The sequence below is a fragment of the Oryzias latipes genome, chromosome 18, assembly GCF_002234675.1.
Source record: "Oryzias latipes chromosome 18, ASM223467v1".
Lineage (NCBI taxonomy): Eukaryota > Metazoa > Chordata > Actinopteri > Beloniformes > Adrianichthyidae > Oryzias > Oryzias latipes.
In genome coordinates this window covers 20,423,436-20,440,243 of record NC_019876.2, presented here as the reverse complement: position 1 = coordinate 20,440,243, position 16,808 = coordinate 20,423,436, and the positions used below count along the sequence as shown (strand labels likewise).

Genomic DNA, 16,808 nt, shown 5'->3' with positions numbered 1-16,808 from the left:
GGATGGATGGATGGATGGATGGATGGTTGTTTTTTCTTTCTTAAACCATTCTACATCACACATTCATCGTATTGTAGTCCAGTTTAAGTAGATTTACTTAATTAGTGCAAAACTAACAAGCATATGGTGTCACACTGGAACGTCTCTACCCAATACTTGCACATGTCTTTGAAGCTGGAAGAGGCTTGTTGTGAAATGTCCAAGCAGTGCAAATTTCTAGAATCTTGCTCCAGGCTTCTTCTATCACAGCTCTCGTAGAAGATACGAAAGACTTTGTGTTATATAATTCCAATAACACAAGTTCAACTGTTTCAGCTTTCATCACCAGATCAACGGCCATGTGTTTTGTTTTTAGAGCCCGAACACTGACTTAAAAACCTGTGTAGCAACAGATGAGTTTTGAATGTGAAAGTCCGAAGGATTTCGTTTACATAGACTTTTCAATGGGAGTGGTTGCTTGATGGTGCATTTCTGAGGCCGGTGTGAATGTAGCATTAGGAATAACACAATAAGTAACAGTGCACTAAGTCTTGACTGGGGACACTGATTACATCAGCTTTGTCATTGGGGTTTGTTCCTCAAAGACCTTGAAAATCTTCTACAGTAATTGAATTTGTTCCTGTCTGTTAAACAGTGACAGTTATTTGTCTTTCAAATGGCATCATGAGTGGAAAGCTTCCATTACACTATTTCAAATGTTCCATCTGAAATATTCAGAGCAGTTCATTTCTGATGTTATCCAGCCAGACAATTGGGTCTGTGACTGTGGCTGGAGTCACAAAGTTTCTCCCAGCATTGGCTCCAATAAATTCAATTATGTTTTAGGTAAAGAAAAAAATATGTTTTTTTTGTGTGTTTTTTTACCTCAGTGAAGATAGAAATTCTAATGGGAGATGTGCAATTAAAGAGATTTCGTATAATAATAATCATTTTATATTCTGTTTTTATTTTGTCAGAAAAAATGAAAGAATTAACATGTACATTTTATTATAATTTTTCTGCAATTAATTTCATTTTCAAATGATTTCTTTTCTCTCCAGGTTCTAGGAATAGTTTTTTTCCTCTTCCTCATCATGTGGTGTCCGTTTTTCATCACAAACGTCACCTTCGTCTTGTGCCGTGGCTCCTGCAATGAGTCACTTCTGCATGACCTCCTCAACCTCTTCGTCTGGGTGGGCTACATCTCCTCCGGAGTCAACCCTCTGGTGTACACCCTCTTCAATAAGACCTACAGGAGAGCTTTCTCCAGCTATATTCGCTGCCAGTATAAAGGGACCAACGCTACTGGACAGGGTTGTAAGAACCTCCTGGCACCCCCTCAGTGCCCATCACACGCTGTGACCCCGCTTCTGATGGGCAGCCAAAACAAAGCAGGGGTGGACCGTAACAGTAACTGTCGCAATGGCAGCAGGGGGGACAATGGGAGGCTGATGGTGGACCCAGAAGACACGACGGACGATGGGACACAAATCGGATTAGTGTCACACAGTCTCTCAGAATGCCATAAAGTTGAGGCACTTTCAGAAACAGAGCCAGAAACGGATTTGGAGCAGGAGCTGTCAATCATCAGCTACAGCCCTGCTTCCAGAGAACACACGAGCAGCGTGTGATGCTCAGTGTCGCGTTCTGTCTCTCTTTTTTTTTTTTTTTTTTACTGAACTGAAAAGCACTTTGACAGCTGATGCTTGCAGACTGAAACCTTTCTGTAGGGTTCAGCTGCACACCTATAAAGGGGACTCTTGATTAAAGAGCCTCAGCTCTCTTCACAGAAGGGAACTACTTACACATGAGTAGACAAAAAAGGGAAAGGATAAGGGAATCAGGTGATGAAAAGAGGAATTTTGACCTTTTGATAAGAAAAACAAAATATTTCAAATTTCCCGCTTGTAGATTTTTGTTTGTGATGAAAAAAAATGAAAGCTTTATATGTATGTAAATGTGCTAGTCAGTACTAGATTAAAGGTTAACCTCAAAGGGGCTGTGTAATAAACCCGAACAAGGATAAAAATGAATCAGCCAGTATAGAGCCAACACTAAGACACCTTGGGTTACAGCAAAGCAGCCTTAGCAAAGCTGCTTAAGTGAGTCCAGCATCAAACCACCATTACGTCATTGTGGTTAAACCACACTTCCAGCCCCACAATGACTTTAAAGGTAGTCTGAGCTCTTGATAATGCAATCTCAACAAAAAGTGTTTTGTGAGGGCCGAACTTGGTGGCAGCAGCAGTGATCGCTGCCTGAAAGAACCTTCTCAGCATGTTTAGTCAAACCATTCAGTGATTATTTCTTTGAAGAAAACTTTCTCAAGGCTGCCAAAGTTTTCTTTGAGATGATGGAGGCACAAAAATGTGCCCAGTGCTCTGGTGGAGTCACAGTGCCCTCTGGTGGACACACTGGCCTCTGAGGTTGAGCTGGAGTATTCAGCAGGATGTTTAAATGACAAGGTTAATGGGTGCATTTCTTACCCCCACACAAAGAAACCCACTATTCCCATCTTCTCTGCTCTTTTCAAGATAGTAGAGAGTAAAAAAAAAAGTTTGTTAATTTGCTGAATTTGATTTCCACCATTTTTATAGTTAAAGGACCTGTACCATGCAATTCATTCATTCAGTCATCTTCTAAACCCCTTATGTCCCTTTCAGGGTCACAGGGCTGCAAGAGTCTATCCCAGGCAGGGATCTGGACCTCCTGGACAGGTCGCCAGTCAGTTGCAAGGCCACAAATCACACACCCATGCTCACTCATATTCACAGCTAGGGACAATTTAGAGGAACCAGTTAACCTATGAAGCATGTTTTTGGACAGTTTCCCACGCGGAGAACATGCAAACTCCACACAGAAACGTTCCCCATTGGTGTTCTGTTTCAGGTCCCCCACCATGCTATACCATGCTATGCTTAAGCCTTTTATAGTAAACACTATCCAGGTATGTGATAATATATTACCTTTGACACACAACCAACCTGGAAGTAAGACTGATCTCTGAGGCACCACCTTTCGCTCCGTGTGGGTGCTGCCCATGTCATGACGTCAACCTAGAGTCAGCTTTGACACCGTATCTGTTTTTGGCCCACAAAAACAAACGACATCAAACGTTTGCAACAAATGATGTGCATATAAACTTCTTGAGAAATGAACATTATAATGCGCTAAAAGCTCCAAAGATGATTTTGCATGGTAAATGTCTCGTAAATAAAGAAAGGTACGGTTAGACAACACTCTGCCTGAGTTTTTATTTAAATATTGAAGATGGGCTACAAAAACCTCGTGTACATCTGTATCACGCAGATCATGGACAAGTCAAGTTGTTCCTGCAACTAAAAGGTTAATACCAAAAGACTGAAAATCATTAGTTGGATCTGTTCAGCAAGTTCGGTTTTGCTTGTTCTTTTACCTTACAGGACTAACAAGTTTCTTATGATTACAATAATGAAGATAAAGTCTCTTGTCCAAATATACAATGACTGTACCGCCTACAGTTAAGCTTCAGACTAACCCATAGGGTAATGGCTCATCCATTGATCTACAGCTACCTCTCCTCTTCCTGTTAATGTTTTTACAACAATTCAACGTCAACAGCTCCTCCATAGAACACTGGCTTACAAAACACAAGGTTGCATAACAAGAGTAATAGGAAGAAGTTGCTTGGCATACTTTTAATTCTACCATTGTTCTCAGCTTTGTTCATAAACAAGCAGTCATGGCATGACTTTTAAAGGGCCGATATCATGCAATATCAACTTTTTGAGCTTTTAAGACTATAATGTTAATTTCTCACGAAAAGAACCCCCAAAGTGGTATTTTGATCTATTCACGCATTTCTGAGTATTCCTCTAAAAACACACGAAAACAAGTGGGTTCTCATAAGCTGATGTAGGCAAAAGAGGAACAGCCCCTTCCAGGAAGAGCCTGCACTACCAGCATCACCCCCAGGTTGACACACGCAAAACCCACTTTCTCTGCTGAGCTAGTGGTGATCGGCTAAACCTGGTCATCATAATGGTGCCATAGGACCTCCTTTCCTTTTTGAATTAGGTGATTTTAAACATCCAGCATTAGAAAAGGCCAGACACAGCTGTTTTCCACACTCAATTCATCCAGTTCTGTCAAAATTAAACTTTGTTTACCGTGTTAGTCCAAAACTAAGTGTACAAGTGGGAATGGATTCATGCAAACTCAAACAAATCCATCTGAGGAGGTGTCCTCGGCCTGCTTACACAGCTGCTCTGGCTCCGTCATGATGTGAACATAAACCGTTCCAAATTTGACTTAAGTGCTAACATTATCGACCTTAATTGAACTGACAAGCTACCAACACTGAGCATTGAAGATCCACTCCGATCATCTTTTGATCTATTGTAAAAGCGCAAGCCAAAGTAAAAGAGAAAAAACAGTTGTTTTGCAGATAGGCAGTAGTACACTAAAAATTCTCTTTGGTTGTGGGCTGGGCTGTTGACATGGAGCAAACCAGCCCTATACTTCGCATCATACATCTGTTTACAAGCCATCCTCTCCGGCTAGCTTACAGCCCCTGTAAGCTAGCAGGTTGGGACTGACAGTGAGCCCAGCGTGTTTCAAGTCCTAAAATAAGCTCTTTTTCCAACTCAATTATTTCCGCCGCTCCTGATTACCTATTTGAATAAATAAATAATCCGAAATGCAATTTTGAGTTTAATTTTCTTTCAATTTGTCCTCTATTATCAGAAAAATGCCTCAAGAAAAGGAAAAAAAACACAATTTTATTCAAAGTGGGTTTTTAATAAGAAACTGTTTCTCCCATGGCAAAGACAGTGTCAACAGCCCAGCAGTCGAATTTTCAAACTGTAAAATAGCATCCAGAACAAAGTAAACTAACTTTAGTACTGCTGCCACTGAATTCAAAGTAATTTTCAAAATAATTGAATTACTTAAATACAAGACCTCTATGATTGCTTTACTGATTTCTGGATATTGGTTGGGGCAACTGTTGCACACATCCCTCATATTTGTACATTTTAATCCACTTTCAATGAAAAAACGAACCGGAATCAAATAAAAACGATAAAACCCACCCTTAATCCTGACCAAAGAAGAGAACCAGCAGTCTCTCCTGGTGTAAATGTGGCCAAAGTGAGCTTTCCATTGACTTAATGAATTATCTGGAGAGAAAAAACTCGCAACCTCCAAACATTTGCTTTCAAATTCCACCAAAAAAAATAAAACAAAGTTCCTGGATATTATCTTTTGGTACATGTTTTTTCCCATATAAACCAGTTATTCAATTTAATTCTATTAATTAACTATCTCTAAAATGATTAAGGTTTATGCAGCCCTTACCTGGATATTTCTCAGTCAGTCTTTCTTGTTTGTTTTCAATAAATATTTGTGTTAATGGGTAATTGACTACAGTGGATAAAAATAAAAAAAACAACAACAAGCATAACACCTAGCTTTTTTATAGCAAAAAGTATTCCGTCAACCATCCATTTGACAGCACTTCCTCTCATATAATCATGCATCTCAGCCAGCAGACTGCTTCTGCAAAGATGTAAAAGAATGAGAATCTCTGGAGCCCAGTGGATTCCAGCTGTGTCAGAGATGTCAGTCGTATTATGTCAAAATGAAAGGGAGTTAGAACAACAGTAAGTCAGCCATGAATTGGAAACATAAAATGATGGAGTGGGGTCAGCGATGGCTGCAGCACAAAGGTCAACCACTGTCTGCAGGCAATCCTCAGGCCTCCAAACTTCATTCATTGGGCCCTTCAAAAGAAGTGTGTAAGGAGCAAATTAGAATGAGTTTTTTATGGTTGAGTAGGTTAGATGATGGAAGGTGGGTGGAGTTTAGTTTGCACCCTTGAATTATGAATGCCATGTCAGTTCAGTTTATATACATGTAAAGGCAGGTGAGCGAAAGTTAAATATAAAAGAGATAGAACTTGATATTTTGCTGATGTTTAAAAGTTTGATTTAAACGTAAACATTTGTACAGAAAAGCAGAAAGAAGTACAATAAAAAGTTAAGTCTGCCTATCAGAAGGATTCTGAGTTTCTTCAAAGTCAGCTTTGAAGAAGTGAAGCTGCATGTTATTGTTTTTATCCTGATTTTCAAAACTTCTGTTTTGCAATAAGCCTAAATTAGCTGGGGGTGTTAGGTAAAACTTAAACATGAAAGGATAAAATTAGATGTTTTTTTTTTTTTATTTAGTTAAAACTTTTTTTAAGACACGAATAAGACGATCAGAGCAAAATTTTACGCAGATTTGATTATGGTAACTTTAAAGTTTAAAATTGTTAGGATTTCTTTTTTCATTATAAAAACCTCAGTTTGAAACCCTAATTTGAAAGAGACTTAATCACTTCCTGCCTTTAAACTTTGAAGCAATTTGATTGAAATAAAATAAAAAGTAGGTAAATATCGTAAGGGATTGCCCAAAGAGATCACTTTTTCCAGTTTATGTCTATGTGTATTTTTTTCCAGTTTAAATATTTTTTCAGACAGTGAATTATAAATAAATGAATAAATAAATAAATAGCAATTATGCAGCAACTGCAGCAATTATGCACCTAACCTAATGCAGCAATTATGCATCAGAAAATTTTGAGCAAACTTAAATCTAAACCTATTCCCAGATTTCTATTTAAACATTGTTCAGCATAATGTGTGCAGATGTGTTTGTTACGCCAAATGAGCATGATTTAGTGTGGCGCAGTGGGAAGAAGGCCCCCAGTTCAAGTCCCGGCTGGGGTACCTGAAACAGAACACCAATGGGGGACTTTTCTGAGTGGAGTTTGTATGTTCTCCCTGTGCATGAGTGAGTTATTTCGGCTTCCTCCCACCGTCCAAAAACATGCTTCATAGGTTAATCGGTTGCTCTAAATTGTCCATAGATGTGAATGTGAGCATGCATGGGTGTGTGATATGTGTGACCCTGCAACAGACTGGCGACCTGTCCAGGGTGTCCCCTGCCTTCACCCACAAGTGGCCAGGAGCTCCGGCAGCCCTGTGACCCCGAAAGGGAACAAAACGGAAGAAGATGAATGAATGAACCATAAAAAGGTTTAAAAGGAAACTAATTTTTTTTTTTTAGAAAATATGAGTCAAACTGATGCTCCATCTCTCACCTGATTAATATGTACAAAAGATACATCCATATAGTATATACAATTTTATTGGTATTTTTTTCTTGTATGAAACAATGATCAAATGCTTTTTACTGCTCTTGGACTTGTAAAAGTAATGCTTCATTGGTAGACTGAACAGCTCACACCATTGATTTTCCTCCGGTCATTGGCTGCACTCCCCCTGTCTCATGAGGATCCAGAGCAACCTCTCAACGTAAAAGAAAACCCGCTTTAATTTGAGACACAGCTTTGAAGGTAATTTAGTGAGCGTGATGAGAAAGTCAAGTATGTAACAGTTTGGAGGCTGGTGCCAGCATTCCATTTACTTCACTTCATTTCTAAAGTTCCAGTTAAACTTGTTGGAACAACAAAAATGAATATTTTTAACAAATACAAGATGGCAGAAGATTCACGCCGTATTTTGATCTGTTCACGCATTTCTGAGTATTGCTCTAAAAACCTGCGCTCTGAGCACCAGACCCTCCCATGAAAACAAGTGGGTTTCCTCAAGCTGAGGTAGACAAGGGAGAACAGCCCCTTCCAGGAAAAGTCTGCATTGTCAGCACCGCCCCCAAACACCCACTTTCTCTGTGGAGCTAGCCGTGATCAGCAAAAATGCTTTCCTTTTATGTGCACAATATGCACATCTATCTTTGCAGAAGTTTGGATGTTGTTTGTTTTCATGGCCGAAACACAGACACGCTGCAGAGGCCGACTCTAGGTTGGCTGCATGAAATGGGCGGCACCAATATGGAGCGAAAGCCGGTGCCTCAGAGATTTAGTCGTTTTACCACCGGGTTGGAAAATAACTGCCGAAAAAAACTAATAATAATACACAAATGTTCTGATGTGTGCCAAAGGTAATATAAATAGCTAATATAAAATCATATGGATGGATATTGTTATACTAATATAAAAAGCTTAAGATTAGCATGGTATTGGCCTTTCAAGCATCACAATGACACTTTTCAAAATAAATTCAAATGTACCGGTAATTAGAAAGGTCAGTCTTAACAGAATAAAAAGCTCTACATTTTACAACCAGCAAACATCAGTCTGCTCCAGCATAATAACTAAGTTCCCAGTAAAGCTGTCTGTGTGTGGCTCATAATTGCTGCCCAAGATGGATTTTGTGGTGTGTATTGATTGTGTTCAGCGCAGTGATTTAAACCAGAACTATTTAGATGAAGACAGTCACTGTAAGAAAGCCAGTGGAAACATGTCAGATAATAATTACGTCCAGGGTTGGTGTGCACAGGCAAAACTGGACCGTTTGTTCATAGACTTCCTTTTTAACAGACAGCTATGGGTGTCTTTCTCTCATCTCTTTTCTTTTTGGAGTATTTAACGAATTTTACTGTATATTTCCAATGAAGCTGTATCAACAATTAAAAACAGTTTGATATTATTAAAAAAGACTTCTTTGTTTTTTAGAAGTGTTTCTGTGTAAGATCAGTCTGCTCAAAAATGTCAGAACACAGAGTGCTCAGGGGTCTACAACATCAGGCTCTGGAGCTCTTTTACCCCTACACTGTGGCTCTCTAGTTATTTAAAAATACAAACTTTAATTTTAAAAAGTAATAGTAAAGTAAAGAGTAAATAATTAGTAAATTAAAACAAAAAATAAAGTAATATAGGGTTCTGACTAAAGTACCAATAATGCTACCAACAATCCATCAAGCGGTTTGTCTTTCAAAGTTGAACTAACACATTTTGAAAGATTTGTGTGTGCCATGAGACTAGCTGCAATGCTCATACAACACTTTATGTACCAAAAACCAACTTCCTATCATTACATTAATATCCAATCCTGACAGAAACATGTGCAAACACTTAGCATTTAAAAGAAACATGGGGACTTGAGATATATTTTTTTCAATGTTCAATGAAAAGTTAAAAAAACTACAAAGCAAAACTGTTTTCTTTCAGATATTGTTAAAAATGTAATGTCCATATATGAGTTAGGATCTAAGGCCAAGATAAACGTGGGAAGTTAAAATCAACGTTAAGACATCTGAAGAGACAGCTCTTGTTTTAACAAACCATCAGTTTTCCACCTATGATTTCTTTTTTTATTGTTATATGTTTTAAAAGATACCACCTCGCATATGAAAGGAATTATTTTAGTAAGGTGAGAACTTTAAGAATTTTAAAGAAAACAGGCTTTCTGCGTTGTCAGTCACCTCACACCTTGCAACCTAGCTCAAATAAGACAGCGCCGTAATTCATTACATCCATTCAGGAGTCTGTCTAAGCAAAGCTATGGGTCACATTAATGAAAAAGTAACCAAAGATGAAACCCTGCTTCTGTAACAGAGAACTGATTGTTCATGAACAATCACATAAATAAAGAGAGCTGCGTTATTCCTTCAAGGTCTTCAGTAGACTAAATTAAATGGAAACGAATTGGTAGAAAACTCCACTCTCAGCAAAAATGATTAAAAGAGATCAAACTCATTAAAATTCTAAGAAAACCTACAACAAAATATGGACAGAAGCAGAAAATCAGCTTTGGCAAGATATGGAGGAAACCAAGAATCTGAAGCTCACATGTGGGAGTCCACAATCTGCTGTTGTCCAACACTATTTCAGAAAATTGGCATTGCATCTTTTCCAAAAACATTTAAGACATTCTTTGAGAAAGAGCTGAAGATATTCACTCTTTATTTTCGTCCCCAAAAAAAGCTTCTCGATGTGTATGATGCTGAGAAGGATACTGCGAAAGACGTCACCACAGGGACATGTATGGACTGAATACTGATCGTGTCATCTTTGAACTCACACCAGAAGAAGGCTGCTTTCACATTCCAACCTGGATTGAGGAGATAGTAAAACTAATTTGGATTATGGACTCTAAATAGTTACTCACTAACATTTGTTTTTTCCTCTTTCTTACTTACTGTGACTGAAGAAATCTTACTTTGGCTGTTGAAGAATTATTTATCAGTGACATCATCATAATGGTTAAGACTTTTGCCTCACAGTGAGAAGGTCTTGCATGGTTCAAATCCTGGCTGGGATCTTTCTGTGTGGAGTTTACATGTTCTACTAGAGCATGCATGGGTCTTTTCTCGGCATTTTGGTTTCCTCCCACAGTCCAAAAACTAAAATGGAGTGGCGATCTGCCCAAGGTGTACCCCACCCTTACCCACAGTGTGATTGGCTCCAGCAGTCGCATGACCCTGAGAGGGATTAAGCAGGATAAGAAAATTGATGTTTGCACTACAGTGATATATATTGACTCTTCAAATTGTAACCACAAAGAACACAACAATTTATAAAGTCGTGACATGGCAGCATGTTTTTTTGATTTTTAGATACTTCTTCATTGTTGAGAACCTTCTTGGTGAGTTGTGCAGAATGGGGCTAATCTTAGAAACAGCCTCTTCAGCTTTGATTGTTTTCAATCCAAACAATTTTATAAAATGTATTATTTATGTTGCTAATATTTGACTTAATGAAATTCTGCAGTGTTGACAAAACTTTGTAAGACAAAAATAAAAAAGAGCTCACAGATTAATGCAGTATATTCATAAAATCAGTTAAGTTACAAGTCCAATAAAGCCTAAAATAATGATGTTTGGAAGCAGTACTTATAAACTCAACAGAAGATATGTGTTCTCTGATGATGATTACCGTCGTTTTAAGGGTTGAAACATACAGTACCAGCACATATTTTGACTAACTGCTTTAGCTCTGCTGCAAACATCTGCCACTGTGTGAAAGCTTTTGTCTAAAGGGTTTAATGAGCACCACTGAGCCTCAGCTGAGATGGAGTATCACTGCTACATTTCACTGACCTATTCTGAAAGCCCTCACGATGTCAGTCATATCCAGTATCTATGATGAAAAAATGTGTTTCTTCAATCAGATAAAGCTGCTAAATTTAATAAATGTACAATTACTTTAAACTACTACAACACAGCATTTTGGACAGGTTGTAATATTTAGAAATGCTGTAGTGAAATGCTTAAGTAATAAGAGTTCCGAAGGACCTGATTGGTGTCGTGAGCTTTTTCCTTGATTGCATTGGAAATTAAGTTTGTCAAGAGCTGGCTATTTTGCAGGCTTGATGGTGTTATTAATCAAAATTCACAATGTTGTTTCTGAGAATAAGTGCTCTTTTTAATTTTACGTAGGGTTTTAAGTTGATTAGTGATGGGCAAAGGGGATGGTGGCGTGGGACTTCACACAAACAACTGATTGGCTGTGACTTTTAAAAACAAACACCCATTCCATTGTTCTCATCTTTTGGTTTAGTCCCTGTGTCTTGCTAATAAAGGTTGATGAGTATTTATGTATGTATTTTGCAAGTAAAAAGACCAGACATGTACAAAGACTTTCTCAACTCAACATATCCTATATTTAGCCACAAGATGGCACTACATAACATACATGTAATTTACACCCAGCATTACAGATTTACAAGATTTTGGAAGAAAGATATTATACATTTAAAAAATACGAAAAGACAGAACATTCCTTGGAAATACAATTATATTTTTATCTTTTTTTTATTATGCTTTCAAACATGAGAGTAAATGCATTTTATGGGGAATCACATTCAAACATTCAAACTCATGAGTTTATCAAAAGCTCCCCCCTTTCTAATGAAATATATACCTGCTTATGTTTGTGTAGGTCGTTGTTTGAAGCAGTTAAAAAGGAAAAAAATAAATTAAAAAAGGATGGAAAAAAAGAGACATTTTCATTTTGAAAGCCTTTTTTAAAAAATGTGCACTATTGGCTACAATAAGCATAGAAGGATTTCTTTTTTGTGTCTAAATTATTCTCACTTTTTACTACAGGCATTGATAATATCACAGCAGTATTTTCTTGTTAGAAAAGTTGTTTTAATCCTCAGCAGTCCCTGAAGTCACTCTGAATTAGTCAATCACACCAGCTGTTTACAATGAATTAGGAATGACACCGACTCCCCTATTAGTAAAGTTTTCACTCAAACTTTAATGTGAAGGTTTCAGAAAGGTTATATGCTTTTAAGAGTTTGGTTTAAAAAAAACAGCAGGGGTTATGAGACGTAATTTTGATACCCCTTGGACTAAATCCTGAGAACTTTGAGTGGAGCCTCAAATTGTTTTGACCTTGTCTTTGCTTTGATTGTGGATTTATACATTTTCATTTTGTCTCTCCATCTTTGATATTTTGTTATAAAACACAGAAACTGGTTTCAATTTTTGTCCAAAATTTAGATTTCTTTGACAGTTCCTGGTTCGTTGTGGAAATCCATCTATTAGTAATTGTGGAATGACTGTCGGAAAAAAAAAGACCAAAAAAAGGTTATACTAAAAAATTGATATCCAGCATTGCTAATAAAAACAGGATTTAAAATATAAATTAATAAAGTAAATTGAAAGGTGAAAAAAAACGTTAAAAAAGGCCCCACACTACTATTCATTACAGTCTGAAAGTCTGGGGATCGGCCCTATCAGCACCACGGACAGCGACTCACACCGTGGCTTTACAATTTGAAGACGTCAGCATCAAATGTGACCACAGCGCCACCAAATGGTGCTACTGGTAAACAGCAGCAGTTTTTGTTTATTTATTTATTTATTTATTTATTTTTATTTCACCTTTATTTAACTAGGTAAATCCAGCAGAGCGTGAGAAAAATGTGGAATGAAGGTTTGGGGCTGAAACACGATTTTTAATGGTGAGGACAGGAAATTACGGTCATTTGGTTTTGAACCCCTGAAGCATGTTAGTTACATTGATTTTTTTTTTTTTACTATTTTACCAAGTTTGGCTGAAATGAAACATCATAAAGATAAATTATTAAAACGACAATGACTGAACTGTTGTAGGTCATTTTTTTAATAATCCAAATACAAAAAATCAGAAAAATCAGGAAATAATGGGTAACATGTTTCTTTTAAAGGAAAAAAAGGCTTGTCAAACATATCATCTACCTATTTAGCCTCTGGTTAATGGACATTTCTGGTTGAAATACAAAAAAATATAGTGATTTTTCCATATGAAACAAGTTGATTAATTGAGCAATTGTGCGTGTAAAATGGAGATGTTGTATTCCGGCAGGCCTGAAAGCCGCTCGGCTCTGTTTGGTCGGCTTTGCCTCTGCCAATGGTGGGTGGTGCTTTCGGCCGTCATCGTCAACAATCGGAGCTTCTCGGATGCGCGTGCGTTCTTCCATCAGTTTGCTGCAGCTTGATTTTGCTGGTCCCGGGGGCTGCGTCAAGTTAGTAAGAAATAGCATCGAAAATAATGCGATTTCAAAAATATTTCAAAATAAAAGAGAAGGCAAACTAATAAAATATTGTTTCACTGATACAAAAGTGAATTTGCCAGAATGTTGTTTTCATGTTCATCATTTATTTAATAATAATAATAATAATAATAATAATAATAATAATAATAATAATAATAATAATAATAATAATAATAATAATAATAATAATAATAATAATAATAATAATAAACAAAATAAAAATACGCTCCTCTCACTTTTCTGGGGGTGGTTTGTCCTCCAAGCTTGGGTCCTCTACCAGAGGCCTGGGAGCTTGAGGGTCCTGTGCAGTATCTTAGCTGTTCCTAGCACTGCGCTTTTCTGGACTGAGAGGTCTGAGGTCTTTCCAGGGATCTATTGTGGCCACTCCTCCAGCTTGGGGTTTTTTGCCCCGAGTGCTTCAATAACCATGGGCACCATGGTTATTCACTTTCCAGGCTTTCTCCAGTTCTTCTCTGAGTCCCTGGTATTTCCCCAGTTTCTCATGTTCCTTCTTCCTGATGCTATATATGCAGTACAGACCAAAGATTTGGACACACCTTCTCATTCAAATGAATGGGAAGGTGTGTCCAAACTTTTGGTCTGTACTGTATACACGTAGTTGAACCAAACTGTTTCGGCACAGCAGTTTCGGTTTGGTTCACTTCTGTACTGTTTCCGTACGCCCCCCCCCCCGCATATGCATTGTAACGACCCAGCTGCTTCGTCACTCATAGCGGGGAAACGACAGCCGAGCTGCCAAGCCGAGCTTGCCTCATGCTCCATACGCCCTCAAGACTCAGACTCAGAGAGAGAGTAGATTAACTAAAAGAATAAATAGATTGCTCCATCTCCTTTCTGGCATTAAGACCCATTTGTTATGATCATACATAAACAGCATAACAACTTGAACCTGACTTCTCTTCATAGCTCTGTCAGTGATGGTGAAGGATTCAACACACAAGATTTCACACTTCCCATGAGTCTTTGTGGCTATAGGGGCTAACCCCCAAGTTGCCACAGTATTAAATTTGCACAGAGGCAGAAGTAATGTTAGCCGAGAGTTTCCTCTGAGACGCTATTAGGTGACGGACTGTAAGCATGTCAACACATGGCTAATGCAGACGCGAGACCTCCCAATCTCCTTACGCTCTACTGTGTGGGAACACTTTGGCTTTGCTGTCAGCATCCATGAAGGGAAAGGACATTTGGATGAGTCGAATGCTGTGTGTTAACATTGTTACACAAAGATAGATTAGATGTGTTACCTGTGGCATTCGCTGTTAACAAACTAAAAAAGGCATCACGCGACTGTAACAATTGGGTCTACAAGAAAGAAAAAGTGCAAGTTAAAATATTTTGGTTTTTTTCAGGCCAGTGTAAAGTATCCAAAGTTTTTGGTTCCTGGCAGCTAAAAGTTTTTCTTATATATATATATATATATATATATATATATATATATATATATATATATATATATATATATATATATATATATATATATATAAAATTTGGACACATGTAAAAGTGAATTCCAATAATGCATGTTGTTTTGAGCTGCCCAGTTTCTTTTCTTCTTCCAATAACCGTGCCGCCACTAGAATATTTTATTTTGACATAACACCGGAAGTGGCGTTGACTCGCTCCTGCCTGCAGCTTGATGCTCATCGGGTCGAGAAACGCTGCCTTGGAAACGACATAAATCCAGTCAGTGCAGCTGGTTGCAAAGAGGGACCTACATTTCCTCACTTCAAAGGCTTCCGCCCCTCTGCTCCTCTCTCCTCTCCTCTCCTCCATCTCTCCATCCACCCTGCCCCGAGCCGCGAGCATGAATGCTCTGAAATGAAACGCATCGTAGGAGCGGGGAACGTCGACAAACGCTGAGTTAACGGGACGACGTCACGGTCAGGTAAATGCGAGCGGATTGAGTTGCGTTTGACAGCGATGGCGTGGACACATGTCCCCCCGGGAGCGCGCGTGGGGGGGAGGGGGTCACATTTGCTGTTGTCTGCCGCACGCAGACGAAAAAAATCCCGAATGCGGCCGCTCTGCCAGACGAGCAGCGCGCCGCGCCGGGCTGAATGCTCATCCGCTGCTCCTCATGATGGAAAATCCGCCTGCTTGTTCTCGAGTCTACACCATTTTCTGCCTTAGGGGTGACTGTCACCTCCCGCCCCATGGCCAGATGCAGAATTGCGATCATTTGAAGGATTTTATTTTGATATTTAGCACCAAAGACTTCTTTAAGATGCAATAAAATTGAGAATAAGGGTTTAAAGGTTCTTCTGTTTGATCCACACTGCATCTTTGGTGCTATAAACCTCAGAATGAATAAAATTAAACAAAAACCCTGCAGATTTGGGTACATTTTTCATGGATTCTTTTGATCTTTTCATGCATTGGTGATGCTGTTCACTGCCCTTCCATGTAAAAGGCCTCACTGATGTCAGTCTGTGACATCCACTACAGACCAACTGTAGGAACAACTTCTAGCTGCTAGTGCACCTGATGCTGCTCCTGCAGCTTCCACCCTGCCTTTCTGGCCAAAGGGCTTTAAATATAAAAGAGGCCGTCATTTTTGTAGCATATTCTAAATGTAATTCCTCCTATGCATCCCTCACTTCAGGTGTACCACAAGGGTCTGTTTTGGGTCATCTGTTATGCAATTTATTTCTGCTGCCTTTGCAGCATATTTTAAGCTATTTTAAGGATATTACCATTGTTATGCTGATGATATTCAGCTATATGTGTCTTTTAAACCTCAGGATGTTTTTAAAATTCAGATTTTCTCTGGATTCGGTCAAGAGTCGGATAAATTTTTTCTCGAACTAAATGAGAACCAGTCTATATAAAAGACCTTGTGTGGCCATACACTCCCAGCAGGTCCTTGAGATTATGTGACCGGGGTCTGCTTGCTGTTCGGAGAACCCGGTTAAAACTAAAGGTGACAGAGCCTTTGCAGCAGTGGCTCCATTCCTTCCTCTCAGCCTCAAATCTGTAGACTCCGTGCATTCTTTTAAAAAGCAGCTAAATGTTACATTGGTAGTAGGCCTGCACAATAAATTTATCAGTATCGCAATATCAAGCTGTGCAATATGCGTATCGCAAAAGACGGCAAAAATTGCAATAAATGGTAGCCTTAAATGTGCTAAAACAATCTTATGGCAGCTTGAGGTTTTTAACGAATCAAATATATCCATTTATGCATTTGACCAAGCAGATCGACGCCTTCACGTTGTTGACCAATCGGATGGACCTCTATAATGTTAGATGCTCGTCTCCTATGTCGACGAAGGTCATTTGGTGTATACTTTTTAAACTGTTGCAATGAAATGGGAATTATGTTTTTGGTTGTTTTGCCATTTGTTCATATACCGCAAGTTATATCGTTGTCGCAATATTGATCACTAATATTGCATTTTGCAAGTTTTTCTCATATCATGCAGCCCTATTTGGTAGTCT

At 38.5% G+C, this 16,808-nt stretch overlaps 2 protein-coding genes across 4 annotated transcripts in view; both read left to right on the top strand.

Annotated features, from left to right (window-relative positions):
* LOC101165845 (5-hydroxytryptamine receptor 2C-like) overlaps nucleotides 1–5,196 on the top strand; it is a 252,916-nt gene extending 247,720 nt beyond the window's left edge. Inside the window, exon 10 of the mRNA XM_020711729.2 lies at nucleotides 1,041–5,196. Within this exon, the coding sequence (XP_020567388.1) occupies nucleotides 1,041–1,610 (570 nt within the window). The 3' untranslated portion in view covers nucleotides 1,611–5,196. The remainder of the gene's footprint in view (nucleotides 1–1,040) is intronic.
* A 9,790-nt stretch (nucleotides 5,197–14,986) lies between these two features.
* Nucleotides 14,987–16,808, top strand: part of LOC101165595 (wiskott-Aldrich syndrome protein family member 3) — a 61,243-nt gene continuing 59,421 nt past the window's right edge. For 2 of the 3 annotated variants that reach the window (XM_023966126.1, XM_023966125.1), the window contains exon 1: nucleotides 14,987–15,255. The gene's annotated coding sequence lies outside the window, so the exon portion shown is untranslated. The remainder of the gene's footprint in view (nucleotides 15,256–16,808) is intronic. The other variant, XM_023966127.1, reaches the window with a different exon arrangement.